This window comes from Dryobates pubescens, chromosome 21, assembly GCF_014839835.1.
Source record: "Dryobates pubescens isolate bDryPub1 chromosome 21, bDryPub1.pri, whole genome shotgun sequence".
Classification (NCBI taxonomy): Eukaryota; Metazoa; Chordata; class Aves; order Piciformes; family Picidae; genus Dryobates; species Dryobates pubescens.
In genome coordinates, this window is record NC_071632.1 from 15,362,278 (window position 1) to 15,387,188 (window position 24,911).

The window sequence follows — 24,911 nt, forward strand, 5'->3', positions numbered from 1 at the left end:
TTGGCTCTCATCCATGTTAATCTCTTCCATTTGCTCAGCTTGGGTAATAAAGTAGTGGCTACTGAAAGCAGAATTAACTACTTTTCTGTAGCATCTGCTAACTTGGGGAATGTTTCCAAGATGTTTTCTGCAGACAGAGTTAAGTTAATTGCAGGGTTCTTCTGTATTTGTGCTCAGTTCAGAGTCTGGAGAAAAGAATTCTGCTAAGTGTGTGCAGCAATTGTGGCATCAACATTACGGGCCTGACGCGCTCGCTCCTGAATGCTCTACTTCTCTGGAATGTTGCACGAAGCAACGTTTAGACAGTACTTGATAAACAATTTGCATTAGAGTGGAACCTCTCCTAGTAATGCTCCGGCCTTCGTCTTGCTCTTCCTGCATCATCTGTCGCTTCTGTAACGTGCTAATTTCTGCTCTCCTGAAATAGACTATCGCCAGTAATTGCATCTCCTCTTAACAAATTGTTGTGTTTGAGGCCATTCCTTCTCTGCTCTGCAGACTTTTCTTACTGTTTCTTGTTAAAAATAGTTTCTAATTGAGGTCTTCCTGTCTGCCAGCCTCCTTCTGTCAACTGAGTATCTGAATCAAGGTATGAAAACAGACATCACTTTGGGACCAAAAATAGCTAAAAGAAGCTTGTAATAAAATGCATGCTAAGGTGCCTAGTAGAGTTTGTTTAATTCTAAAGACTGATGGATCAGGTACTGAAGTTAGGAAATAGCAAAGATAAGGCTATTGCAACTGTAATTAATTTCTAAAAAACATTCATTATGCGATTGATAAAGCTGAGGTGCTCTGGAGTATAGAAATGGTGTTTTGCCCACAAGATGTGCCTTGAGATGTTGGTGTACATAATGATACAACTACCTGAAGGGAGGTTGTAGTCAGGAGGGGGTTGGTCTCTTCTCCCAGGCAACCAGCACCAGAACAAGAGGACACAGTCTCAAGCTGCACCAGGGGAAGTTTAGATTGGAGGTGAGGAGAAAGTTCTTCACTGAGAGAGTTGTTAGCCATTGGAATGTGCTGCCTGGGGAGGTGGTGGAGTCACCATCCCCAAGAGGGGACTGGATGTGGCACTTGGCGCCATGGTTTAGTCATGAGGTCTGTGGTGACAGGTTGGGCTTGATCTTTGAGGTCTCTTCCAACCTTGATGATTCTGTGATAGTGGTAGGGGAGGTTTTATATAAACTTTTCCACAGCAGATTAGAATCTTAGGGGACACAGCAAGAAATTATTAAGCGGAGATGATAATTTGTATTAACAGGCCTCACATGGTCTTAGATTTGGGGATTATTTTCTCTTCTTACTTTAGAATCACATTGTGGTATGATGCAAGAGGCACAATAGCAGATTGTTTAAAAAAAAAAAAAAATCTTGATGCTTTTGACCTGGTTATCTGATCTGAAGTAATCTTGAACACTTGCATCTGAAACTCTAGACAACTGCTCGTTCCACTGAATTTACTGTCTGTATTTTTCTGTCATTTTGCAATAAAGAGTATCAGTGGGATTGGCTTTCCTGTGATATACTTTCCAGAGCTGTAAAATAACATCCAGAATATTGAAATATTCAGCTTTAGTAGTTAATGCAAGAAATTATGGTCAAGTGCCCTGCTGTCCTAGGCAGCCCTATGTCCTTTGTTAATTTGCCATAGAGAAACATTGTAGATTACTTTTTTTCCACCTTAAAATTTCTTTCTTGAAAGCTGAAAATTATGGATGAAGTGATAGTTTCATACTGTCAACTGCCTAACTGAGCAGTACAAAAGAAGCTGTTGGGAGTTTTAGATGAAGACTTTTCCCACAACCCACACGTTCATCTTTCCCTGGTGCTGGTCTTGCACATGTCCAAGTCATTTTGTACCTGCATGATTTGCAAACACTATCTTCCAAGAGAAAGCTGCTGGCCAAAAATGGCTGTCTCTGAAGAGTATTAAAACAACCTGGTCTTCTACTCTTGAAAGGCTTTACTAATCATGTGTATGTATACAGGATAGTATCTGGTGAACAGTTTGAAATACTGTTTGACAATAGCTTTGACTCGTCAGTCTTGCTTGTGCTACCACTTTCATTGACATCAGATGAGGGACAATATCGTCTCTGCTAATAACTTCCATGCAGAACTTCCTTGATCCAAAAGCTGTTTGGTATGATAGCGGGCTGTCACTGTTGGTAAACAATTGCTTGATAAAAAGTTGAAAAGTTTGGACAATATCCTATCGAATTCCAGGTCTCCTGAGAACTGCTTGATTTACAGCTATTGAATTTAGAGTATTGCATGCTTGAGTAATGCTAGACGTGGAAGATGTGACAGTATCAGTGTTGCCTTACAAATGACTACAAGATGATGTTACTTGCCTGTGACTGCTTTGAGCATTACCAGGATTGAGTGGGGTGACTAGAGAGTCCTTTTCTTGAACTACCTAGGTGGTGGTTCTGCAATGTTGTGATAGAGCTTTCCAGTGTCTTGCATATACAGGAAGGAGTACGGATGAAACAGCATTATTGTCTTGGTAGTTTGGTAACCTCGGCTGTTAAATTTGGCTGTCATGATCAACTTGGTGCTCTTGGAAAACAATGCCTTGGGGCATGACTGAGTTCTAAATGAAGGTGACTTGGTTTAAATTGAAGTAATGCCAATGTGACAATTATGATAGCAGAGCATTTGCATGAGTTGGCTTAATCTAACTGTTGCTAAACAATCATAAGATATATTTCTGCTTACTAATCATCTACAACAGATGTAACTGTCCTTTAAGATAGGACTTCATGTAATGCTTACTGTGACATTGATAACCTGAGGGTGGACGTTCATGCTGTGTCTGTGGAGCCTGTCTTTAAGTCAGGTCTCTTACATCAGCTTGCTCTTTGGATAGCACTTAAGCTCTTGTCAGTTACTTTATTATTTTGACTTCCAGAACTTTAAACTATACTTGCATGTATTGGGTTTGGGGATAGGTAAGTCTGAAACATCCTAAGGAGTGTAGCATGTCCAACAGAGTTACAGGAGTTGATGGTACTGTTTGTCATAGCATTTCTTGCATCTTGTAAAACAATGTACCTCTCCATACTCGAGATTGTTTGACTGTTGTGGTAGGCATTACTGTTGCTCTTCAAGTAGAGAAGAATGACAAAAGGAAAACGTGGGAGCTTAGGGGAGCAGTCGTCTGTGGAAGAGTTGCACCAGTGACTAGGATTAGTATCTAGCCAAAGCAATTTAATATGAATGTGAGCATAATAAGTTAGAGCAGAGTTGAATTTGACTTTTAGTTGTCCAGCCTGGCTTCTAGTTGGAGCTTTGGAAACCTTAAATAACCCTGGCCTTCTAGGAGTGAACCACATCTAAGAGGTTTTTGAATGGGATCTGGGTATCTTCAAGGTGGTTTTCAAATTCAGTTTGAATAAATCTAACTTGGTTTTAGGTTCTTTCCTCCTTTGCTGAATTGTACATGGATTTTGCTGTTCCGTGTAAAGCAGTTTGAATTTGCCGGTTTTGACTCTAGCAGAAGTTAAATGGCACTCCTGTGTTTTGTCTAAAAGCTGGTTTCATATGCTGTAGACCAGGAGGTTTATTTGTAATGTAAATTTTTAAACTTTTTAAAGTTGTGGGGTTTGGGGAGTTTTTTGTGTGTTTGGCTGTTGTTGGTTTGGTTTTGGGGTTTTTTTTTGACTATATTATTTTGTTTTACCCTGTGTATTATGACTGAATATTTAGTGCTGACGCCGGGCATTTTAAGAAACAGAATCAGGCTTCCTTTTTTCATACTACTCCCTTACACTCCAGTATTCTATTCTTTGCTGCTTAGTTACAATTTCTACTGATGCAGAGACAGGGGAGGAAGATATCTGAGGTGGTGGAGAAGGGAGCAAAGTGGGATAGGTATAGAAAAGGGCCATTCTTGAGACCAGGAATATAGAACTTGCTTTAAAGGCAGAAGTTAAAAAGTTTTGCTCACTTAGCTTAGTAAAAGGAAAGGCAAGAAGGAGTGTGATAACACTGCATGTGTGAAAACATCCTGTAGGGGCTGGGGAGGTGGTAAACACCAAAGAGGAAAATTAACTGAAGAACAACATTGGCAGAGGAACAAATGGATATAAGCTCTTCCTGTATAAGCTTTGAAACAGTATTAGGAGTGAGTTTGTAGGATAGACTTTCTGATTCTTTGAATCACTTCAGGATGCAAGGGATTGTGTGGATACCTTTAATAGAAGGCTAAATGCTATAGTGCAGAAGGTGAATGCTTTGCTCTACATAAGCAGTTCCATGTATCTCTCTTGACACAGCCTTGCTTGAATCTCCCCACTATTTTTGAAAAGAGTAAAAGAGAAAGGAAAAAAAGAAAGAACCCCCCCCAAACCTACCTCATTATTGCTCTGTATAGACATCATATGAGTTCAGAGGAAGATCAGCTTTGGGTGAAGTTTCAGTTTATCTGTGTTATAGAGAATGGATCAACAGACCTTCTGAAATAGGTTCCAGAAAACTATCTAAATGTGCTGTATTGAATATGTGTTGAGTCTCACCTCTGTGAATTGGGAAACTGCTAATTCTTTCTCCATATAGCTTCAAGCTACACCTGCCATTTGGTCAGTCTCCTAAGTGATATTTTGAAACAGAAAACCTTGTAATCTATTGAAGTGTGCATACAGACTTGACAATTCTAATAAGAATAGCAATAATGGCTATTTGAAAACTGTTGGCATGCATAGGGAGAGAAGAAATGTGTAAGGGCAGACTAGAGAGAAATGTAAATACTAAATTATTAAAAGCCTCAAGTTCAGACATCTCAGGATTTGAGAGTAACAGTTTATTAGACCTGACTGAACTGTTTCTTCAGCAAACATACTCCAGAGTCCTTAAGACTTAAGCCTAAATGTTTATTCTTTTTGAAGCATTATATAAATGGTGCTCTAAGTTCAGATTTAGTCTTCAGTGGAAGATCTCCTAAAGAACAGATTTTTTTTTTTGCCCCATTCAGTAAGGATCCAACTGTGGTTTGTAAACTTGCAGTGTACTCATTTTGAAAATGCTTGTCTTGTGAATAATGGTTTGGTTAAGCTAATTGTTTAGGTTTGGTCTTGCACAAATTCCTAAAACCCTTAAGTGTCTGTCTCTTTCTAAAGCGTGTGCAGACTGTTTGTGGTAGGACCTAAGGCTTGCTCTAAAGAAATAACAAAAATTCCAATTGTTTATCAGTATTCCAGTATAGATATCAAGGACACATAATCACATACCTTGTAGTTCCATTGGATTCAACTCTACTAGTATTTGGAGGCTTAATTCCATTTTTAGTTTCTTATATTTTGTGACTGGTATCTTGCGATCTTGAGGAGCGTGTCTGCATTCCAGACAGGCAGCAGCTTAAATTAGGTCTTTGTTTGGGATGTTTAGGGAAAAACCATAGTGCTTGTTGTCAAGGAAGGTCTTGAACACGTTCTAGAAAATTCTTCACGTCAGCTTAGTCTTTATTGTGGTGGAAATCTTAGAAGCATTATTAGATTGCAGGCTGCAGTTGCTGCCTTTATTCACAAACCACGGTGATGTAACTTTCCTCAAAGTACAAATCTTTCAACTTTGACCAAAAGTTGATTAAGTGATAGTGGGCTGATTCTGAGGTATTCAGTTGGACCTCTGTTTACCTCTTAGTCACTAAAAAAGGCAGTTCTTGCTTGTAAACATGTAAATTTATGTGCCTGCCTGGACAAGAAACTTCAGAGTTACTATGATTAAGTTTGGAATGTGAAGTTTCTTATGCTGCTCGTCTCTCTTTTTGTCTGCTTCAAATCTCACATAATCATCTGCTTGTCCACACTGCCAGTGGAGAGCTACAGCAAAAAACAAGTGCTAACTTCTCAGCCTGTTTACTGGGGCTTGATCACTTCAGAAATAAGAAACAGAATTACCTGCAGGATTTTGAAGTGTGCTATAAATACAAAGGTTGAAACACAATCTAAATCTTTTCTTGTTTCAGACAACTGTTTATATTAGTTCTCTCTTACAAGTCCTAGCTGCTACTGAGGTTAGAAGAAGTGGATGTATTTTAGCCTCAAACCCAGAAAAGTGAATTTCTCAAAGTAAAAATGCTATTCTTCCTGTAACATCATGTATTCATGCTGTAATATGTAATTCCATTAATCTTGGATCACTGAAGAAGCTTGTGATACTGATCTCTAGATACACTTCCTATCATTTATTTGTATCAGAATATCTTACATCTGTAAACTTGCTGTGATCCTTCTTTAGCTGCCAGCTTATGCATTCCTCTAGAAGGGGTGGGAAGTGTTCAATTTGCAGTATCTGTATCATATAGCCTGTGGATGCATGAATAATGCCACCGTGTAACTTTTTCACGTGTGGTCTGCCAGGAGGTTTTAAAGCTCTTTGCAGATTTTAGAGGGGAAAAAAAAAAAAGAGATGAATCTCTTATCCATCACTTTACCCTCTTTTTGGTTCCTTGCATTTGAAACCTGTGATGGAACAGTCAGCGCTTCACTGTCACCATATTAATGTCAGTGTATTTAACTTTAAACCTGTTTGGTTGGGTTTTTTTCCCTCTGAATTGGAAGCCTTCATTGTCATCTCGCCAGTAAAGATGTGCCAAGCATGTCCTAAAAACCTGATGATGATTTATCTCCTACAGTCACAGTAGGCATCTTCATAACCATCTCTTCCCACTTTTCCCAATTTTTTTTTTACTGCTCAGTTCTGATCTTGTGATGGGCTACATGGGTGGTTGTTTGGATGGAGTATCTGTTGTTTTTCTGAGAACTTTCCTCTTGAATAAACAGAAATCAGATTATATGGCAAAACATCACTTTTTTTTTGTGCTTGCCCTTCTTAAACTGTGTTAGTAGTATTCTCCTACCAAGTCTCATAGTGATCTAGTTTTTGGTGTCTGTTTCTTGTCTGCTGCTTTCAGCGTTGTTGGCTCTTTAGCAGACTGAGAAAGTCATGTCCTCTTGCATTATTCTGTGACAAAACTGTGGTTTCTGGTTCTCTCCCAGTTTTCTCAGTTCCCCAGCTTTTCACAGGATATACAATGTACATTTTATTGTCTATCACTCAATGCTATCTAAAAATCTAATCTTTTATAGGGGTAGATTGAAGTAAAACTGCTTATGATTGCAGCAGCATATTGTCCACACTGTAGTACTGGACTCCTTTTCAGAATCTCTTCCCTTAGCCAAGGAATGATGATAAATTCTCACTTGAAAATTCTGTTTCTGGAACATTGTTCTTGATTCAGATGTCTTCACTTGCCTTACATCATGTTTTGGGGACTTGGTGAGCTTGTAGAGACATCTGAAGAATAGTTTGTTCTTACTATTTGGTATCACTGTTGCTCTTGGAATGGGTTTGTCTATATCCATTATGGATGTTTCTTCAAGTCTATTAGAGGTGTTTTGTAAATGCGCATTGTGAAAGTTGTGGGGGAGGTTATCAAGGATAGTAAGAAACTCATTCAGTCTGGAGGTGAACAGAAACTTTATAGCCACCTTTGGTGAGAACTTTCAGATAAAAATGCAGGCAGAAGAACAATTTACAAGATCAATGAGCATACCTGTTGTATGCTCTGCCAAGGGTTATCTGTAACAGCAGGGAGAGAGGGTAACTCAGGCTGATTACTCACCCTGGTGTCTTCTGGCACCATTTGCCATAGCTAAGCTGATCTAATGGCTAGCTGCCATGGGAAGGATGGTGTCCTTGTACTATGTAGCTTCTAGTGTAAGAAAAGGGCAAGGATAATCTGCTTGCCACATAGCTAAATGAGAGCTGAGTATATTGAAACCCAGCACTATCATGAGGCCAGTAACTTGGGACAAATTCATCATTTCCAGCCAACTTGTGGAACAGTTTTGCAGTGTGAGGGAGAGAATGGAATTGTACAGCCAATGCAAAGGGATTAGTGGCTCCTGCCACTACCCTGTGCTACTGCTTATGCTGCTGTGGAGCCACATATTTAGACCTGGCCTTTCCAAAAGTGGAGTTACTCTGTCTTTGCTGACCAAGGAGTGTTGGCTAGGGATGTTAAAAATGTATCTTTTGAATTGCAGCTGAAGCCAGATGTGTGTGAACAAGCCTCTGATTCTTCTTTTCACTGATATGTCTAAGTTGGATTTTTGTTTCTGTGTTAACAAAAGACTTGATTTGCTTGATTGAAGGATTTAAGAGAGAATAATACGGAGTCTTTTTGCTGGTTTAACACATCTTTTAATAAAGTTTATAGGTGTATTAATAAACTTCACCTAATGTGTTGCTGTTGGATCAGTTCTGTAGTAAACATCAGGGTGAAAAATATAGTTTGTAACATTTTAATTCTCTAGCATCTGAAATGCGAGATTCAGTGTATTACCTGACTTTTGTAAGATAGGAGCGTGGCCTGGAGTAACCTCAAATACAGATATGTATGCGTGCAGTAACTGAGAAGAAAATGTTTGGGGTTTTTCTAGTAACTAGGTTTAGGTTTTGTTTGATTTGGTGAGAGTATCACAAAAGTACATTTCTAATTCCCATTTCACTTTTATCCACCATCTGAGCTAGCTGAGGACAGATGGTTGTGCTAATAGTAGCCGAGCTCAAGAGTCTAGCGTTGGATGCTGGGAGTGCCTAGCTCCTGCTGCTCAAAGAAAACTCTTTTTTGAAGTTCCACAGTTTCCCAGCCTGAAGAGAATGGAACTGATCACAACTTGCTTGCTGCCTGTTCAGAAATACAAAAGTACTTTGTGGAAAGTGGACTGGACAGAGATGACATTGGAGAAATGTTAATTTAAGGAGTTTGAATTAGTCAAGCCTGACACTACTTAAGTTTCAAGCTGGCTTCCTCAGTACATAACTGGAGGTTGTTTTATGTATTCCAATAGCTTGCTGTTAAAAAGCCAAGATTGTTTAAATACAGCTTTTTGGTCTGGGAAGTCCTTTCTTGTCAAAGAAGAACAATTCATTTTGGTTTTGTTCTACTTAATTTGAAAGGACAGTCGAGTCTAAAATGCAAAGTGCAAGACCAACTGGATGTCCAGATCTGAAAGTGTGGATTTGTGTTTTGCTTTAGGGTTTCCTTCTACAGTGGTGTTCAGTTGATTTGGCATGTTTCTTACTTTTTTAAGGTTACTTAAATAAAACATCATAATGTTTTTACTTGCAGCACTTGAAGAATCGGAAAGTGACATTTATGTGCGATTCATGAGGTCACACAAGTGTTATGACATTGTTCCAACAAGCTCTAAGCTTGTTGTTTTCGACACTACGCTACAAGTGAGTATTCTCCTTTCAGTCTGCCTTTGCTTGCAGTTCCTTATCAAAAAAGATATTTCCTGAGTGTTTAAATGAGATTTGATCTATTGAAGAGACATTCTCCCACAAAGCTTCACTGTACCAATCTCTATATTGTTTCAGCTGTATTTTTCATGTTAAACTAGAGGAGCTGGAAGAAGACTTCCAAGAACAGAAAGGGGATGTAATTTGCTTTGCAGCTGGAAAATTGCTATCTAAAAATCTTTCAGATGAACCCAAACTTACATTGGCTTCTCTGTGGCTGTCAGAATTTCCACAAAGATATTTGAAGTAAAGATCCTGTGCAGTAGCTAAAGAGTATCCAGGTGTTTTGAGCCTGTTCCTGTTATATTGCTGAGACAATTTAGGACTAAAATGAATGGCTTAATTATGAAAATTATTACATTCTCCAGAAAATTTTTGTTTTTCTTTTTCATTTTGCTTTTAATCAGTAAGTTACCTGCTAGGTTCTTGGCTGTGTCTGATGAGGTTTTGCCAAAAGTGGGCATTAGCAGCCTGCTATAGAAACAGACTAATCTGTTCTGCAGTGTGGTAGAAAGCTGTGGCTTTCTTTTTGTTTCCTGGATTTTGCAATTGGTGTTTTTCAGCGTGCTTTGGTTTTCGTTTGTTTCAGTGTTTTTCCCTTTGAAGATGCTCTAAATCCTGGCTTCCCTAAGCCCATTAGGTAATTTTGGTCTGGAATGTACTGCTCAATTAGACGTCAAGTTTCCAGTTAGAGGCAACCATGTAATAGATACTCAGTCCCAAGATGTTCAGAAAACCACCTTGCATATCAGACAGTTGTGTATAATGCTAGAGCAAGTGCTGTCATCTAAAAGGTAGAGAGCCTACGTTGCACGAGGCAAGAGCACTGCACACCTACAGTGATAAACAGCAACCTTGAGTTCTGCAGCATGGCTAAAAGCGCTGGAGCTTCAGTTACTGCTCAGTACAAAAAAAGCACCTTTGTAACTTCAGCTCTGGACTTTTTTCCATTATCCAGGCATCTTGCAAGTGAAGGAGTTTCCTTCATCTCTTAACTATTTAGACTCTAAGCACACTGAGGCCTCAATGTGTTGCCTCTGATACCTTGGCAGAGTCCTCAAAGGTAAGTATTTAATCCGGTACTAGTATTATATTAAAACTTGAGCAAAGCTGCTGTTAGGATTCTGCCTGTGTGCCAAAGGATCTCCTGCTGCTAACTTATCTGGTAGCCAAGAAAGCAGTGCAGTCTGTAGCAGTGTCCTAGGGCAAATTATTTCTTCCTTTACCCAGAGGGCCAGTCTTCTACTAGAAACTTGAAGTGCATTGGTATCAATGGAGCAGTCACTTTTATTTCCCTAGAGTTCTTCCATGTGTTTTACTGGACACTGGATTTTGTAGTGAAAATACATCACATCTGTGATGAGAGAGAGGAAAAACTAACCTGTAGTCTTAGAGGAAGAGCTTCCAGGTGCAGAGAAATCGGTCTTTCAGAATTTAAATGTTCACATTTGCTTTTCTTGGTAGCAAACACTTCTTGATTGTTTTGATGTAGTCTTTCGGCTACATCTGCTCTCCTGTTTCACCAGTTGCATGGACTCCAGTTGTGCAAGCATTATGAAGTCTAATGAAGAGTATCTGTTACATTGAGATAGAATACTAATGAGCACTTTATTTCTACATTCCTTTTCAGAGATTTCTTTCTCTGTCTCTCAGAACCTTGCTTCTTTGGGAGGTTGATGGTACTGACTTTTTCATCACCTCAGAGTGGTAAAGTTCTGCAGTTTTTCTTCTGACCCAGAGAGAGAATGACAGTCAACTCTGGACTGAAGAATTCAGACTCCTTTGTCCTGAAAGATCAAATTTGGGATGATAGTGTTTGCTTTCATTTCTTCTTAAAGACTATTGACTTCCTTTTAGTTTCAAGAGATATTAATTCTCATGCTATGAGAGAATCTGTAGGGAGTTGGTATGTGCAGCTTGTTGGCAAGGCCCACAACCTGTTGAGTTCTTAGCTGTCAGTGACCAGCTGGAATTGAAAGACTAATTTTTCCAGTCCTTCGGGACTTTGCATCAGTATCATGGAGCCTTGTGAAACATTGTGTCTAGCAGTCCCCTCAGACTGAGGATTTTGCATGTGTTGTCTTCCCTGGATCTGTTTCATCCATACCAAAATCAATGTTTAATTAATTTAAAGCAAACCAAAACAAAAGCCTTGAAGTTCTGTTAAGATTTGAATTCAGTTTATTAATAATGGCAGAGCCAAACCAGGATATTTAAGGAGTCACTTTTTGCCTCAGTAGAAGCTGGTAGCAATCGATGGAGGAAGATGAAATGGACCTGGGTTCTAATGGCATCTTTGCAAGATTCTGATGTTAGATTTTTGTTTGATGACAGTATCCCGTCTCCCTCTGCTGGTCAGCAATTACAGCACATCACATGCCTCTACCCTTGAATATTACTTAGGAGAAACTGTGGAAAGTATTCTGAAACTGTGGTGTAGCTGTGGGAAAATTGGAGATGTTAATTTATAATGTGGCACAAGTCATACTGCTGAGGTAACATCTATTCATAGGTGCTTAGTCTCAATGTCTTTAGCAAATTTAGTGTAAAGATTTGTAAAGGATCTTGTTTTAACCCTGAATAAGAGAGCAGGTGCTAAGGTGCCATTACAATGGAAACACACAGAAGGCCTGATATAGCAGAAATAGTATCTAAGAAAGAGCAGGAATAGGCTGACAATCTCTTCAGTCTTTCTTGGTTGTCAGTCAGAAGGCACGGGGGCCCTCTGAACGCCAGCAACTACCAAGCATCTTGCTGCTCCTGATGCTAGCACACCAGGCTGGTCTTGAGTGGCCAGAATACCTGTGCATCCAGCACCTGCACTTGGCTGTTGTGAAAGCAGTGGTGTATCTCATGTGTTCTGTTAGGCATCAGATCATATGCTAAGGGAGAACTGTTCTGTACTTCAGCTGGAGAATGTGCCACTTGGCACAGGCTTGAGCAACATCTATGTACCGAGCCAAGGTCTGTTTACCTGCCCGAGGCCAACTGGCACAGCTCAGTTTGCCTTAATATAGCTTTGCTTATTTCCCCCCAACCAATATCTGCATCTAGCCTGCCTACCTGAAACGGTCCCTAGCCCGTACTGTACCCTGAGCAGTGGCAGTTGTTGCCTGGAAGAGTGCTGGCTGGCACAGGGCTCCTGATTTAGACTGACAGTGGAATGTTTTTTCATCCTTTTAGCTGACTAATACAGATGTAGCCTGTATTTGCTCCTCATAAATATTTATAGAATTATATTTAACTCTACTTCAGTGCTGTGGCTTTCCCCTGCCTGTGACCCATGAATGCTGCTTGTCCGTAACAAGCTTCAGCCTTTTTCCCAGAGAAGATGCTATCTTTGCTTGACGCACATGGAAGAAACTTCTTAACATCTTATCTGACCAGGAAGGGAGTCAAGAGACAATTGGGTGTTATGAGCTCTCCCTCTCTGGCTGATGGGGAAACTGGGCAAGTTACAACAGTGTGCAGCTTGCAGTGGATTAAGTGTCTGTCTCATCTCTTGCACATCTCCCAAGACACAAACAATAGGAGAACAAACACTTTGCAGCCCCTTTGAGGGGGCTAGGAGGGTCGTCCCCTGAAGAGCTACTCTGAATGAGCATGTGCTTGCTCATAATAATGAAAATAATTTGATCACTTGATCTGGATTATCTTTATGACAGCCTCCAGGAAAACACTGAGCCGAATGCAGATTCACTGGTTACCATTTTGTCTTCAGCACAATATTTGAGTACTCTGCAGGTGGTAATGCATTTGATGTGGCAGTGGTCTGAGGATATAAGTTGGCATCCAGATCTGCCTTTACTTTCTGATTGTTGGTTTTGACTTGTGTGAGATACATACAGTGACACCACTTTTCCTTTGCAACTGATATTTATGCTTTGATGGAAATAGGAATTTTAGTAATCACAGTATTGAATTCAAATATCAACAAAATACAGCACTGTGTTCATGTTCCATCAGTTGGATACTTTTGTCTAACATCTGTTAATATAATTTCACATTTTTCCATGTTACTGCATATGTTTGATGTTGTCTTTAGAGGCCAGTGCATTTTCCCTCCATCCTGAAGTTGATTTGAATTTTTAAAGGAAATGGCCCTTAGCTATCTCCATAGCAGTCTTTGAAGCTTAACTCTGTCTGTAAGCTTACTTAGGGCCAGACTTTTGTCTGACCTCCAAACAAATTTGTTAATTTGTTTTGACTTTGCCCAGCCTACATAAAGGTGAGCTTATTTTGGAGTGCAGAGCAATTAACTCTTCAAGAGGAATGTAAAAGGTAAGTATAGGACAGGGACTTCCTGTTCCATGTCGAACAAATTAACAAAGAGTGGCTGTGTGAAGTTAGTGCAAGCTCTTACGGGGAGGAAAGCTCTGCCTTACCTTTGGCTAAATTCTAAGCTGTTAAAAATGGTATGTGCTATGCAGCTATATATATAGCCTTTACTCACCTTGACTTTGAAACTGGTTTTAAACTATTTGCCCAGCACTTCTGCATAAGCTAACAAAAGTCCAGTTTATGTGGAAACAATCATCAAAATAAGTGTGTAGGATCCTAAACACACTCATTTATATCATGAGGAAACCTTGGACAATGAAATGACTGGAAGGTTAGATGGGTTTGTGTTTTTTTAAACATTTCTGTTTAATGAAAAGATCTAAATTGGTAATGGGCCAGATGTTGTCACTAAGGTAAGCTTTTGTCAGGAACTGTCATGCACTAGCAAGAGCTCAAATACATTTCTCAAAAATAACTAGAAAAAAACCAAACATTTGGAGCAGTTTTCACTTTTCTGGTGGTTTGATAAGCTGGAAGTAAATATAACTTCCCCAAAGCATGTGATGGATTCCACACTAGAAGAATGAAAGAGGATTTTTTTTTTTTCCCCCCTCTTCCTTGTGCTGATTCTATTCAGTAAATGAATAGAATATTGTTCTGATTTTCCTCCAGGTCATTCTTGACCTGGGCTGTTGCCTCTCTCCAGGTAATGAGATAGACCAGGCTCCCAGGAAGAATGCTCTAGAATCTTTTGCTTCCAGAAATAATACAGCAGACTCTTGGTCATGGGTCACAACAGAGACCTTACAGCTTTACAAAAGGATTGACTGTCTGTTGTTTAATTGGCTTTGAGGTTTTTCCTAGTCAAAGCTGCTAAATGTTTAACTAGTACTGTCTGCATTTTGGAGGAGTGGGAGCACCCCTCCTTGCTTGTCTCGCAGAACTGTAAGGGAATAATATAATTTAGCTTCTGACTGGTGTGTGGGCTGAGGCATTTGAGCAGGCCACATAAAAGCTCCCTTGATTGAGATCAGGCTGGAGTCAGTAGTGTAATATGGGAAGACCCTTGTGCTTTTTCAGAGTGCTCCTGTTGCTTGTGCACAACAAGCATAGGAGCTTAATTCCTGCAGCTCTCAAAACCAATGGTAAGCATTCATTACTGGATCTTGGAGGAAGGTAATATGAATTCATTATACCAACTAAGCAGAAACTTCTTGGTCTGCACAGGGTGTAGGTGAGGTATTTGTGCGTGGCTTCTTGCCTTCCCTGCCCTCCCTCCCCGCTCCCCCTCCATTTTTTTTTCTGGTAAGATCTTAATCTGTGAAAGAATTTCTATACCCTTCCCAGTGTGGCTGTTTCCAGTGGCTTTGCCTACAAGGCTTACTGCTTGGAAAGCTGGTGTTGGAGATTCTCTGGGAAACTGGCCCACTTCCTTGCTTCAGATCTTGTTAGGGAAGAATTACCTTCTCTGCTGAAGGTGTTTAAATGTCATTGCCATCTGGGTGTGAATCATTTCAAAGTGAAAGTGCCTGATGTGTTTGGAGCATATTTAGTTTGTATTGTCAAGGTGCTGATTGTGGGATCTGGGGATGAATGCTGGAGTCCTTGATTCCAGTTCAGTTCACAGAAGTTTTCAGGCCGTGGCAGTAAGTCCTTTGAAGATGATGCTGGTATTGTGGAAGAAGAGGGTTGCCCAAAGAGCTTTCTGTGGTGAAGTTGTGTACTCAACTTAGTATTGTGGGGTTGGGGAAAAAGACAGTCTGGGCACCTCCAGCCACTGCTGAAAAGTGTTTTTCAGAGAAGAAAAGATTGCAACTTACTAGACCTGAGAGTGGGTTTGTATCCTGCTTTGCCCTGTTAATGTGACTCGGCTACCTTGTTTTGCCTCTTTGTTGGCTGTGTTGTCAAACTACTACACAAAACTGGTGATGAATTCCTTGTATGAGATCTGCCTTACAGCCCCTGATACAGAAGTGGCACTACCTGAAATCCTAGTGGCGTGAGGGAGTAGCAGGGGAGACATTATAAACCTATTAGGAGTTTCTGTACTAAGAAAAGCTTGCTCCTGTTCTGCTTATTGTAGTAACTGATGCATGCAGGATTTCAGTTGTGTTCCTTTGCCATAATGAGACCCTTCTACTTCAGGTGCAGAACATCGAAGACAAGTAGTCACATAAAGTGGGATTCCTCATCTAACTGTAAATGTCTAGGTATCTTCTAGTCACTGAGGGGGGGACATGACATCTGTGGTATGCAACTTAACCTCTGTCTAAAGCTGGTAAATCATGCCACACGAATGACTCTTACCCTTGCTGGCTATGAAGAGGTGCAGTGAATATGCAAGGTCAGCCTATGTGTCAGTAACCTCTAAATTTGGGCAGATAAATCCCACTTTTAGTGGCTCACTGTGTTTGTTAGGACCACTACATGGTTAATAAGAACAAAAGTGCTTTGTTTAAAGGATGTTTGTACATGTTGAACAGCAGCAATCTATGGGATCTGGCTGACAAACAATGGTTTTGTGAAGGTCAGGCCAGCCCAACATTTGAGATCAGAGAGCATTGCTGGTGGGGTCAAGAATTAAAAACGCTGTTGGAGGCCCAAAGATTGGGACATAGTAGAGATCTTCAAAGGCTACAGACGATGTATAATTTGAAAGGAAGGCTCTTGTGGGTATTTTATGTGAACATCACTGAAACATCTAAATGTGCTGGATGGATGCCCAGCTCCACACCCCAGTGCTTTGGCTGGCCACCAAGCTGTACTTTGGGCAACTGAAATTGGTAAGCCTCAGAAACTAAAGGAAAGCATGAGTGGATGAGTGTATGTTTGTGCTTGCAAGCAGTTGTAGCAAGTAAGAATGAAGTGGTTTTGTTGCTTCAAAATTACCTTAAACAAGAGACAAGTGTTAACATAAAATAAAACAATGCTGTTGGTTCTTAAAAGGTTTATTTTGAGACTCTTTGTTATAAAACTGAAGAATACAATAGGAATATCAGTTAAGCTCTGGTCTAGGAGGATGGCCAGAGGGGTGAGTTTTAAGTGTTGGGGTTTATTTTACCAAATTTTGGTGATGTTTTACACCAGATGTTTTAGGTTGTAGTACCTAAGCTGAACTTACTGTCTTTTATGAAGGCTTTAAGTCTGAGCTCTCTCAGTGTCTGTTCAGCAACCCACAGCTTTTTCCAAAATCTGCCTTTTAAAGCTGGACAAGATGGCATCGAACTGAAGGTTCCTGAGAGTATTGGAGCCAAGTAACTTGCACATAAACTGTCGTGTGTTTGCATTCTGGAGTGTCTACAAGCTCAGCATCTTGCCTAGTGTGACTTTGGAGTTGTCTGTCTTGAAGCCTTACTTCTGAATCTGAAGTAACACCTCACTTTTTTACCATCTTGCCCACTTGAGCATTGTGCTCGGTGGTGGTCTTTGCTGCTGCTCTACCCGAGATAGAAGTATGAGCAAGAATTTGGAGGATGCCTGAAGTAGTTGTCTCTCTATCTTTTCTGCTGTGAGCATGATTCTTTTCCAGGTTATCAGAGTTATGGAGCTTGTAAACTTGCTTGAGCAGTTCTGTTGTATGATAATGATCTGGAAGAAAGCTATTTTCCCCATGGCTTTAGTAGATAGGATGTTACATTCTTGCTCTGATGCAGCTTGAATGTCTTACTCTTATAGAAGGCTTGGGACATGAGTTGTCAGTGACAGTCAATACATGCAATAGCTATTATGAGGAGATACCAGAGCTAAGGCTCTCACTTTCAGGTAGTGTGCTTTTTGCTTTTTTGGTGAAGAATGGTTAGAACTTACCCTGCCTCATGGTGGAGTTAGTCTGTTTGATCTCACTTCTCTCTTCTGTCTGCTTCCTAGATAGCTCCCTGTGTTAGATTTTGCTGCATGAACTCAAACTGTGATGCTACTGTGTGGGAACACTTCATGTCTCTGCCTGGAGGGTTTCTCTGTGGTTTAAGTCTTCCTTATGAGTCAGTGTGCTGCTGTGGTCGATTTGGTCATGTTTGATTTACCTGACTCCTCCTGTGGCCAAATACTTCTGGGACCTTTCTGTGTAAGCATTTTCTAGATAAATACTCTGTAGTGTCTCTCTCACAGCCTTATTTGTGACCCTGGGGATTTTTTTTTTTTCCCAGTATGGAGGCATTAGTTTTAATGCAGTTTAATGGTGGTGAAGCAGATCATTATTCCTGTTGCCTGTTCATTGATAACATGGCAGAAACATTGAAGTCAGGAGGCAGCTCTGAGAACTGTCATCTGCTAAGGTCAAGAGGGTAAATTTGCCTCTTATAGAGGCAAAGTGGTCGAGCTGCATTGAGAAAGCATCAGTCAAATCTGAAAGACTGCAGTTTCATGTACAGTAGGAAAACTCTTGGAAACATTCACTGCAAACTACTGAAGTGTGGGCAGAGACCATGTGTTCTGGGGCAGAGTAGAAGTCTTACTAACATTTAGAAGTTTAAATTGCGGCACTGTAACGCTGAGTCTAAATGGAGATTCTGTCAAGCATCATATGGCACTGGCTGTCACGTGGAAGGCTTTGCAGACTTTTCCAAGAGTTCTAGCTAAGACTGGCAGATGCACTTGTCTCCTTGGTTTTTTCTACTTACATTTTTGTTTGCTCCTTTTTTTTGCATGCTGATTCCATTGACTGCAAAGTCCTCTTATTGCTGAATCTGTGCAGAGATGCTCCTTGGTACCTAACTGAAAGTAGACACTTAAGATACCACTGTGTACTCGTGGTCTGCTCAGACTGGAGTTGTCAAGCAGTTGCTACTTCTGTGCCATTTGGACCAGGGACTAATTTTATGGATGTGAAGATACTGATGGGCTTTGTCCTAGTTTTGTGCCAGAGCAGGTTAAGGCCTGGGCAAGAACTGTCACTTCTGTATCGTGTTTTCCATGTGAAGACTATTCAGAAGTGTGGTCAGGACAGGATGAATGATGTGCTCAGGTGTATCACCAAGAGATCAGGATTTTGAGGTGTGGTAAAGTGTGTCTACTGCATGTTTGCAGGGAAGATTTTACTTTCTTTTGAGAATGGCCCTTACAACATCTGATTCAGAATTTAGGGAGGATTAATTTAGAAATGAAAGTATTTGGTTACATGTTTTTAGCAGCAGAAAAGGCAAGTTAATCCTTTGAGGTCATTGCTTAGTCATATTTAAAATAACTAGACAATGCCTCATGACCCTGGAAGCTGTAGAGGAAACAAGACATGGTTTGGAAAGGACCTAAAGACCACCTAGTTCCAACCTCCCTGCCAGAGACAGGGACACCTTCCACTGTCTCCAGATGTTAAGCTCTCAGTGAACTGAACACTTGTGATAATTGTGTTCATTACAGAGTTGTTTTACCCACACAAATCATGACATTGAATTCTTATGGTTACTGTCAAACAGACCTAAGAGGTTAGTGAGCACACCTTTTCAGCTCTGTCACCTTACTTCATCAGAGGCTTTCACTTGGAATATTCACAGGGCACAACCAGATATTTTTTTATTTTGTTAAGCTTTTTCCTAAGTTTTTAAACCATTTTAGAAGTGAAAGGCTCAAGATTTTAACTTGGTGTGTGTGATTTTTGGGGGGTTTGTTTTGGTTTTTGGTTGGCGTTTGTTCAGTTTTGAATACCAGTAACTTGTTGAAATTGCTTTTTTTCCCCTAGTATCGGGGGAAGCTTTTCTCTTGTTGTCTGGCATGCAAAGCTAAGAGCAAGGATTAGTTGTTGATTTGTTTTGCAGGTAAAGAAAGCCTTTTTTGCCTTGGTGGCAAATGGTGTGAGAGCAGCTCCACTGTGGGAGAGTAAAAAACAGAGTTTTGTAGGTAAGTAGTTCTGACATTATTCAGGATTACTTGAATTTTCAGAGTGCTTTACTGTTTTGGAAGGGGCTAGCCATCATCTAACACATCCTAGAGACAGACTGGCAAAGAGGGTCTCTCCTTTTTATGAGGAGGAGTGATAGGCTGTCAGCTTTCATAGTGATGCTGTGCTTTGTAAATCAGGATTCTTCTAGGTCCTAACCTCCTGAAGTTTGGTCTCTAATTTGTGCCTGTCACTGTGTATTTAGAAATGAAGGTAATGGTCACAAAAAAGGAAAGCTGGCAATAGGAAATAAAAGTAACTGTTACAATATATGCACATGTGACAAAAGCCTGTCTTTCTCTGCACATTCTCTGTCAGGTGTGCAGAGAAATCTTAAAATACCAGAACCAATGTTGAAGATTAGAGAGCTGTCCCATATTGAGAGAAAAGCCTTAGCTCTATAGATTGTTTTTAGAAGTCATGTAATTAATTGTCACAATAATTGCCCCAAATCAGGTCTTTGTTGCAGTTAGGGTCATAGTGGCAGATGAAAATGTGCTGCCTGTGACCTGGAACGTAGACTGAGGGTTCTTGGAAATAAACAATAGATACTTTATAAAGCATTTGTTAAAATACTTCAAATCCAAGGGTGGAAGAACAGTTTTGATGTAGTACAGCATAGGAATGGTTTGTGTCTTCTATATTTAACTTCTTTTTCTATCTATAACTAAGCTGTAGTGATTCAAAGCTGACTTCCAGATTAATGATTCCCTTCCCCATTACTTGTTTTCTCCATTTTAGATGTAAGAGTAGTAAACAGTGGAGCAATGACGTCGTCTTAAATGTAGAACATGAAAGCTCAACAAAACTGGTGTTTTCAGTTAACTACATTAATCATAACTATTGTATTATGCAGTTTAGTGGTTAAAATGCCTGTATTATGGATGTGCTATCTCCTTCAAAAAGAAAAGACACACATTTCAACACAGGCTTTCAGGATTACTGTGGAAATAATTGAATGAAGTTCTTCAATTAGTAGTATTCAAGAAAATGGATTATACTGTTCCTTTATTTGAGTCTGAGTGTCTGTCTGACTCGGCAAGGATGTAATGAGAATGTGTCTTACTTGAAAATGAAAGGCAAGGTTAGACCTCCAGCCTTTAAGGATGTTCTAAATCCTCTCTTTTCTTTCCATGCTTTTGGGGATAGATGCAGTCTGGACTCGAGGTTTTGTTCGAGTCAGACTGAAAGAACAGAAGCACATAGGTTATAATTTTAAATATTTCTGCAGATACCTGCTGTTGTGCTGCAGCATTGTGTCAGTGTGAAAGGGAATAGTCATTGGTTTGGAATGCCACCGTTGGTTAGCCCAACGGTATGTTACGCGGATTTAATCTTCATTGAATTGTGAACGTAAATGTAGAACTCTTTAGCTGTTTTCTTTGAGTGTACATCTGAACAACTTTTCTTTCTGTATCACTTGTTACAGGAATGTTAACAATTACAGATTTCATTAACATACTGCATAGATACTACAAGTCTCCAATGGTAAGTATGATGTTAAGCTATGCTTTATTTGCCATACAGTCCAGAGGCTGAAGGCTTGGTGATGGTTGTTACTAAAATTAGTAGGTGGCAGCTTAGCTGTGTTACAGGTATACTCCCATGAAAAGATGGCTTTGTGAGCAAGGTATCAGAATGGTATCTGGACACCTGGGTTCAGTTCCCAGCTTTAGCCATGAAAGTACTAGGAGCCTTGGCAGGTAACATAATCTGTCTGCTTCAGTTATATATGTATAAACATGAGGAATTGTCTTAATGACTGCTACCATTTGTTACGTTTTGTGTGGTGCTTCACTGTAACGATAACCTTCATTTTGGTTACAAGGTTCCACTTAGTGTTGTAAGCAATGAATACTGCATGGCAGGTGAAGGACCTGGCTTGACAGACTTACTGAAAACTAGATGTGATACAAGAAGTGTGAAGGAAAATATTTGATAATGAATTGCTGTATTATGTGTGTTCAGGTTGCTTCAGCCTCAAAGCACACATTTCAATAGCAATCTGCTCTGTGTAAATGGCAAATATCCCCCACGAAGCATTTGGGGAGAATATCTTTAAATTACATGTAAAAGTTCATTGTATTTGAAGGTCTGGTACATAGCTGTGCATGGTTCATGTGTTCCTGTAAACATCTCTGTATTGTAACCATGAAAGCAGTGTGTGGAGTTCAGCACCATGCTAGCTTATGAGGCTTGGATGCATGAAAAGTTTATTCTGTTCTTGGGGTAAACAAGTTAAACTAGTTATACATATGCAAATATTTTAGTTCCATGGCTGAATTGCACAATCAGTGGGGGATGTGTTGACTTCAATTAACTGCAATTTAAAATTCCCATTGGCAGTCAGCTGATGAATTCTGTACATTTACATCCCTTTCTTGTTCCTGTCAAATCACAATTCCCCCTCTGCCAATTAAAACATGTACTGTATTTACTAGCTGAAAAATCAAGAGCAGTTGGATGAAGCAGACATCTGAAGTATCTGGCTCCTCACAAAGCTCATGTTAGCTTTTTTTACTTTATAGTGAAATTCTTGTCAGATGTCAGTGTGCTGCACTGCTCTTCCTTCTTGGTAAAGGTTGCATGACCCTCAACCTCAATGCTTCCATGTAACTGTACCTAAGGCCTGACTGCTTCAGTCCTATTTGCGTTGCCTGACATCCTATTCCGTAGCTGTGATTAAAGTGAATATTTGAAGTGACAGGGTTTGACTTAAGTGATTGATATATTATTGAAATCATGTTCCATCAAGGTGCACTCCAGTTAACATAGGTAAAATTATGCTGAAAATACAATTATTTTAATCATTCTGTCTAAATGCATCATGACACGTACAGTGGGAAGCATATTGCTGCTCTTGTACTAGACAATACCTTTAAATGATTGATGAGCAGCACCCAGGTAGTTTCTCCCCTGTATGTGGTCCAAGAGCTAGATCTAGCCTCATCTCAACAGCATTTACAGTGGTCTCTTATTCTTCTGATCACTTCAGTAGATCTTCTGAACTGCACTCCGGTGTCTTAACTGCCTTTTGTCAAACTTTCCAAAGAATTATTTTACTGACTTGTGTAGGTATCTTGTCAGCCAAAACCGATGTATTTGAGTAGCCCAGTTATAGTACATCAATTTAACATTCCTTTGCAGTCTTCAAAGGATGCAAATTCCAGAGTGTAATCATTAAATGTAGCCTCCTTGGGCTCAAAGATAAATGTACTCTGTTTCGTGGAGACTTCTACAGTTCACCTGAAAACTCATCAGCTTTGGCAGTGTTCACAGAGGTGCCTGACAGAGAAGAGCTGTGTAAGAGCTGATAGGCACCTCTGGCCCAGGCTATAGCAAGTGCAATTACTGCTGCAAGTGGCTGGCTTGCAGCTTGATACCTTCAGAGAAGGGTAGCGTCACATCTGAAGGACTTCTGGAAAACCATCAGCACGGTGAAAGGAGGTGCTGTAGGGAGGTTATACAGTCTTCTGGCAAAGAACTTTGTGAAATAGCTGCTGTCTCTCTTGGTTTTGTTTTCTGTTAGACTTCAGAGATTGGACTCTAGAGGGTGTTTTGCCGTTGCTGATCTGATTTGATAAGCTGCCATCAAAAGTTGCAGACTTGCCACATCCTTTGTCTGGTGTCGTTTGCCTGTCCTTTGTGCGAGCCAGTTAAGGAAGCTAAACCAGCGGAAAGCTGAAAAAGTTTTGTAACTTTTTTTTTTGCCTGTTTGACTCCTGGAGCAGCTGAGCACAGGTCATAGGAGCAGCATTGCTGGCACAGGAGAGATGCTGAGGGCATGCATGGCTTAGGTACAGTGTCTGAAAACATCTGAAGAACCTACTGTCAGTAAAAGACTAAACTTGGGGAGAGCGAGGAGGAAAATTCAGTACTGGTTCTTGTGACGGAACTGAGCATTAAATCAAGTGCTCTTGCTCGCTCGCAATCAAGTACCAGTAAAGTTTATCTCTGTTAGCATTAAGAAATCAAATCATGAACACAAGCTTTTTATGAACATAAGCTTTTTACTGCTTTGGGTAAAGAATTGCCATGATTTGTTTTAGGTGAGATAAATTACTAAGGAGATGCCTTTTGAATCTAGAAGGGAGCTAGACTACAAACCTAGGCAGGTAAAAGATCTTTCCTGTCCTTTGCAATGTTAGGTCCAATATGGTTCTCTAGATGGAACAAGACTGCACCCTTCTTGTTACTGCCAAGAAATGTTATTCCAGACTGTTCTTACTCTGTTAAATTGTCTGCAGTGAAATGTAAGGAAATTACTTGGGTATGTACAAGCTGTTAATGAGGTTGGCTTTAAAATTAATACTTCAGGCTAAACTTTTCATCTACCCATTGTAGGTTCAGATTTATGAATTGGAGGAGCACAAGATAGAAACCTGGAGGGGTAAGAATATTTACTGCTTGATAACTTAGTGTGTTCTAACGTTTTTCATTAGTAGTACTGTATTTTTAAATGAATCATAGATGTAGCCTGTCTCTCTCCACATAATTTTTCATGAAAGCAGAAATAGTAGTAAAAGTTTGTCTGTTAGCTCCTGCTGCCTTTCTTTTAGTCAGAAACAGGATGTGGGCTAGAATGATCTGGGCTATGTACTGCTTTGCCTCTCTTTTAAGATTAGTGCCACCTCACTCTTTAAGAAAGAAAAAAGAATGGAGTAAGGCTACATGTGTGGCTGTAGTGGTGATTAGTGTGTGTGGAGTGGACCTGTGTCTGAGCAAGGATGAGAGTGACTGGATGACCGTATCAATTGAGTGAACTGGTGGATAAGTAACAAACTGTGCCTGGGTGAAGTGCATGATGCAACTAGGAAATTGTAAAACGTGCTGGATGTGAATAGATGTGCTGAATGCAGGGAGGAAGCTTTATATGATAAGTAGACCCATCTGCCATAAAACAATGTGTAGAAGTACTCCATACAGCAGTCTGGGAAGAAAAGCTGGTGAGGAATTATTTGCTGCTGTCGCAGTGACCCCTGGTGGTGCTTGCTGTAGTCCTGATCTGAAAAAAATGAATCTTTTTCATGTCACTAAATGAATGTGAGTAAGTGGTAGAGTAACTGAAGAAACTGTCTCTATTGCTGTCTGTTCCACTTACTTTTGTAGGAATGAATTCATAAAACGTTTTCATAAGAAAAGCTGATGTTTGCCTATAAAGTGTTAATGGTCAATTTTATTTTCTATACCCAGAGCTTTATTTGCAAGAGACATTTAAACCTTTAGTGAACATCTCCCCAGATGCAAGGTACGATTATGCTTTTCAGTTCTCTAGTGATTGCCTCCAATAATGATATGCTATAACCCCAGTGAAATTGCCATCAAGTCATGAATAAATCATTAATTCATAAGGAATGTATTTGGAGAGGTAGCTGACTGTAAAGAGCACTGCTAAGACAACAAAACAGTATAATTGTTTTCAGTGCAGTGGGGCATTTATGAA

At 40.0% G+C, this 24,911-nt stretch overlaps 1 protein-coding gene across 4 annotated transcripts in view; it reads left to right on the forward strand.

The window, feature by feature from the left end:
* Positions 1–24,911, forward strand: part of PRKAG2 (protein kinase AMP-activated non-catalytic subunit gamma 2) — a 185,101-nt gene that overhangs the window by 149,991 nt on the left and 10,199 nt on the right. For all 4 annotated transcript variants that reach the window (XM_054171407.1, XM_054171409.1, XM_054171408.1 and 1 more), the window contains 5 exons: positions 9,143–9,252; positions 19,347–19,428; positions 20,898–20,956; positions 23,813–23,858; positions 24,662–24,716. In XM_054171407.1, coding sequence (XP_054027382.1) covers positions 9,143–9,252; positions 19,347–19,428; positions 20,898–20,956; positions 23,813–23,858; positions 24,662–24,716 — 352 coding nt within the window. The remainder of the gene's footprint in view (positions 1–9,142; positions 9,253–19,346; positions 19,429–20,897; positions 20,957–23,812; positions 23,859–24,661; positions 24,717–24,911) is intronic.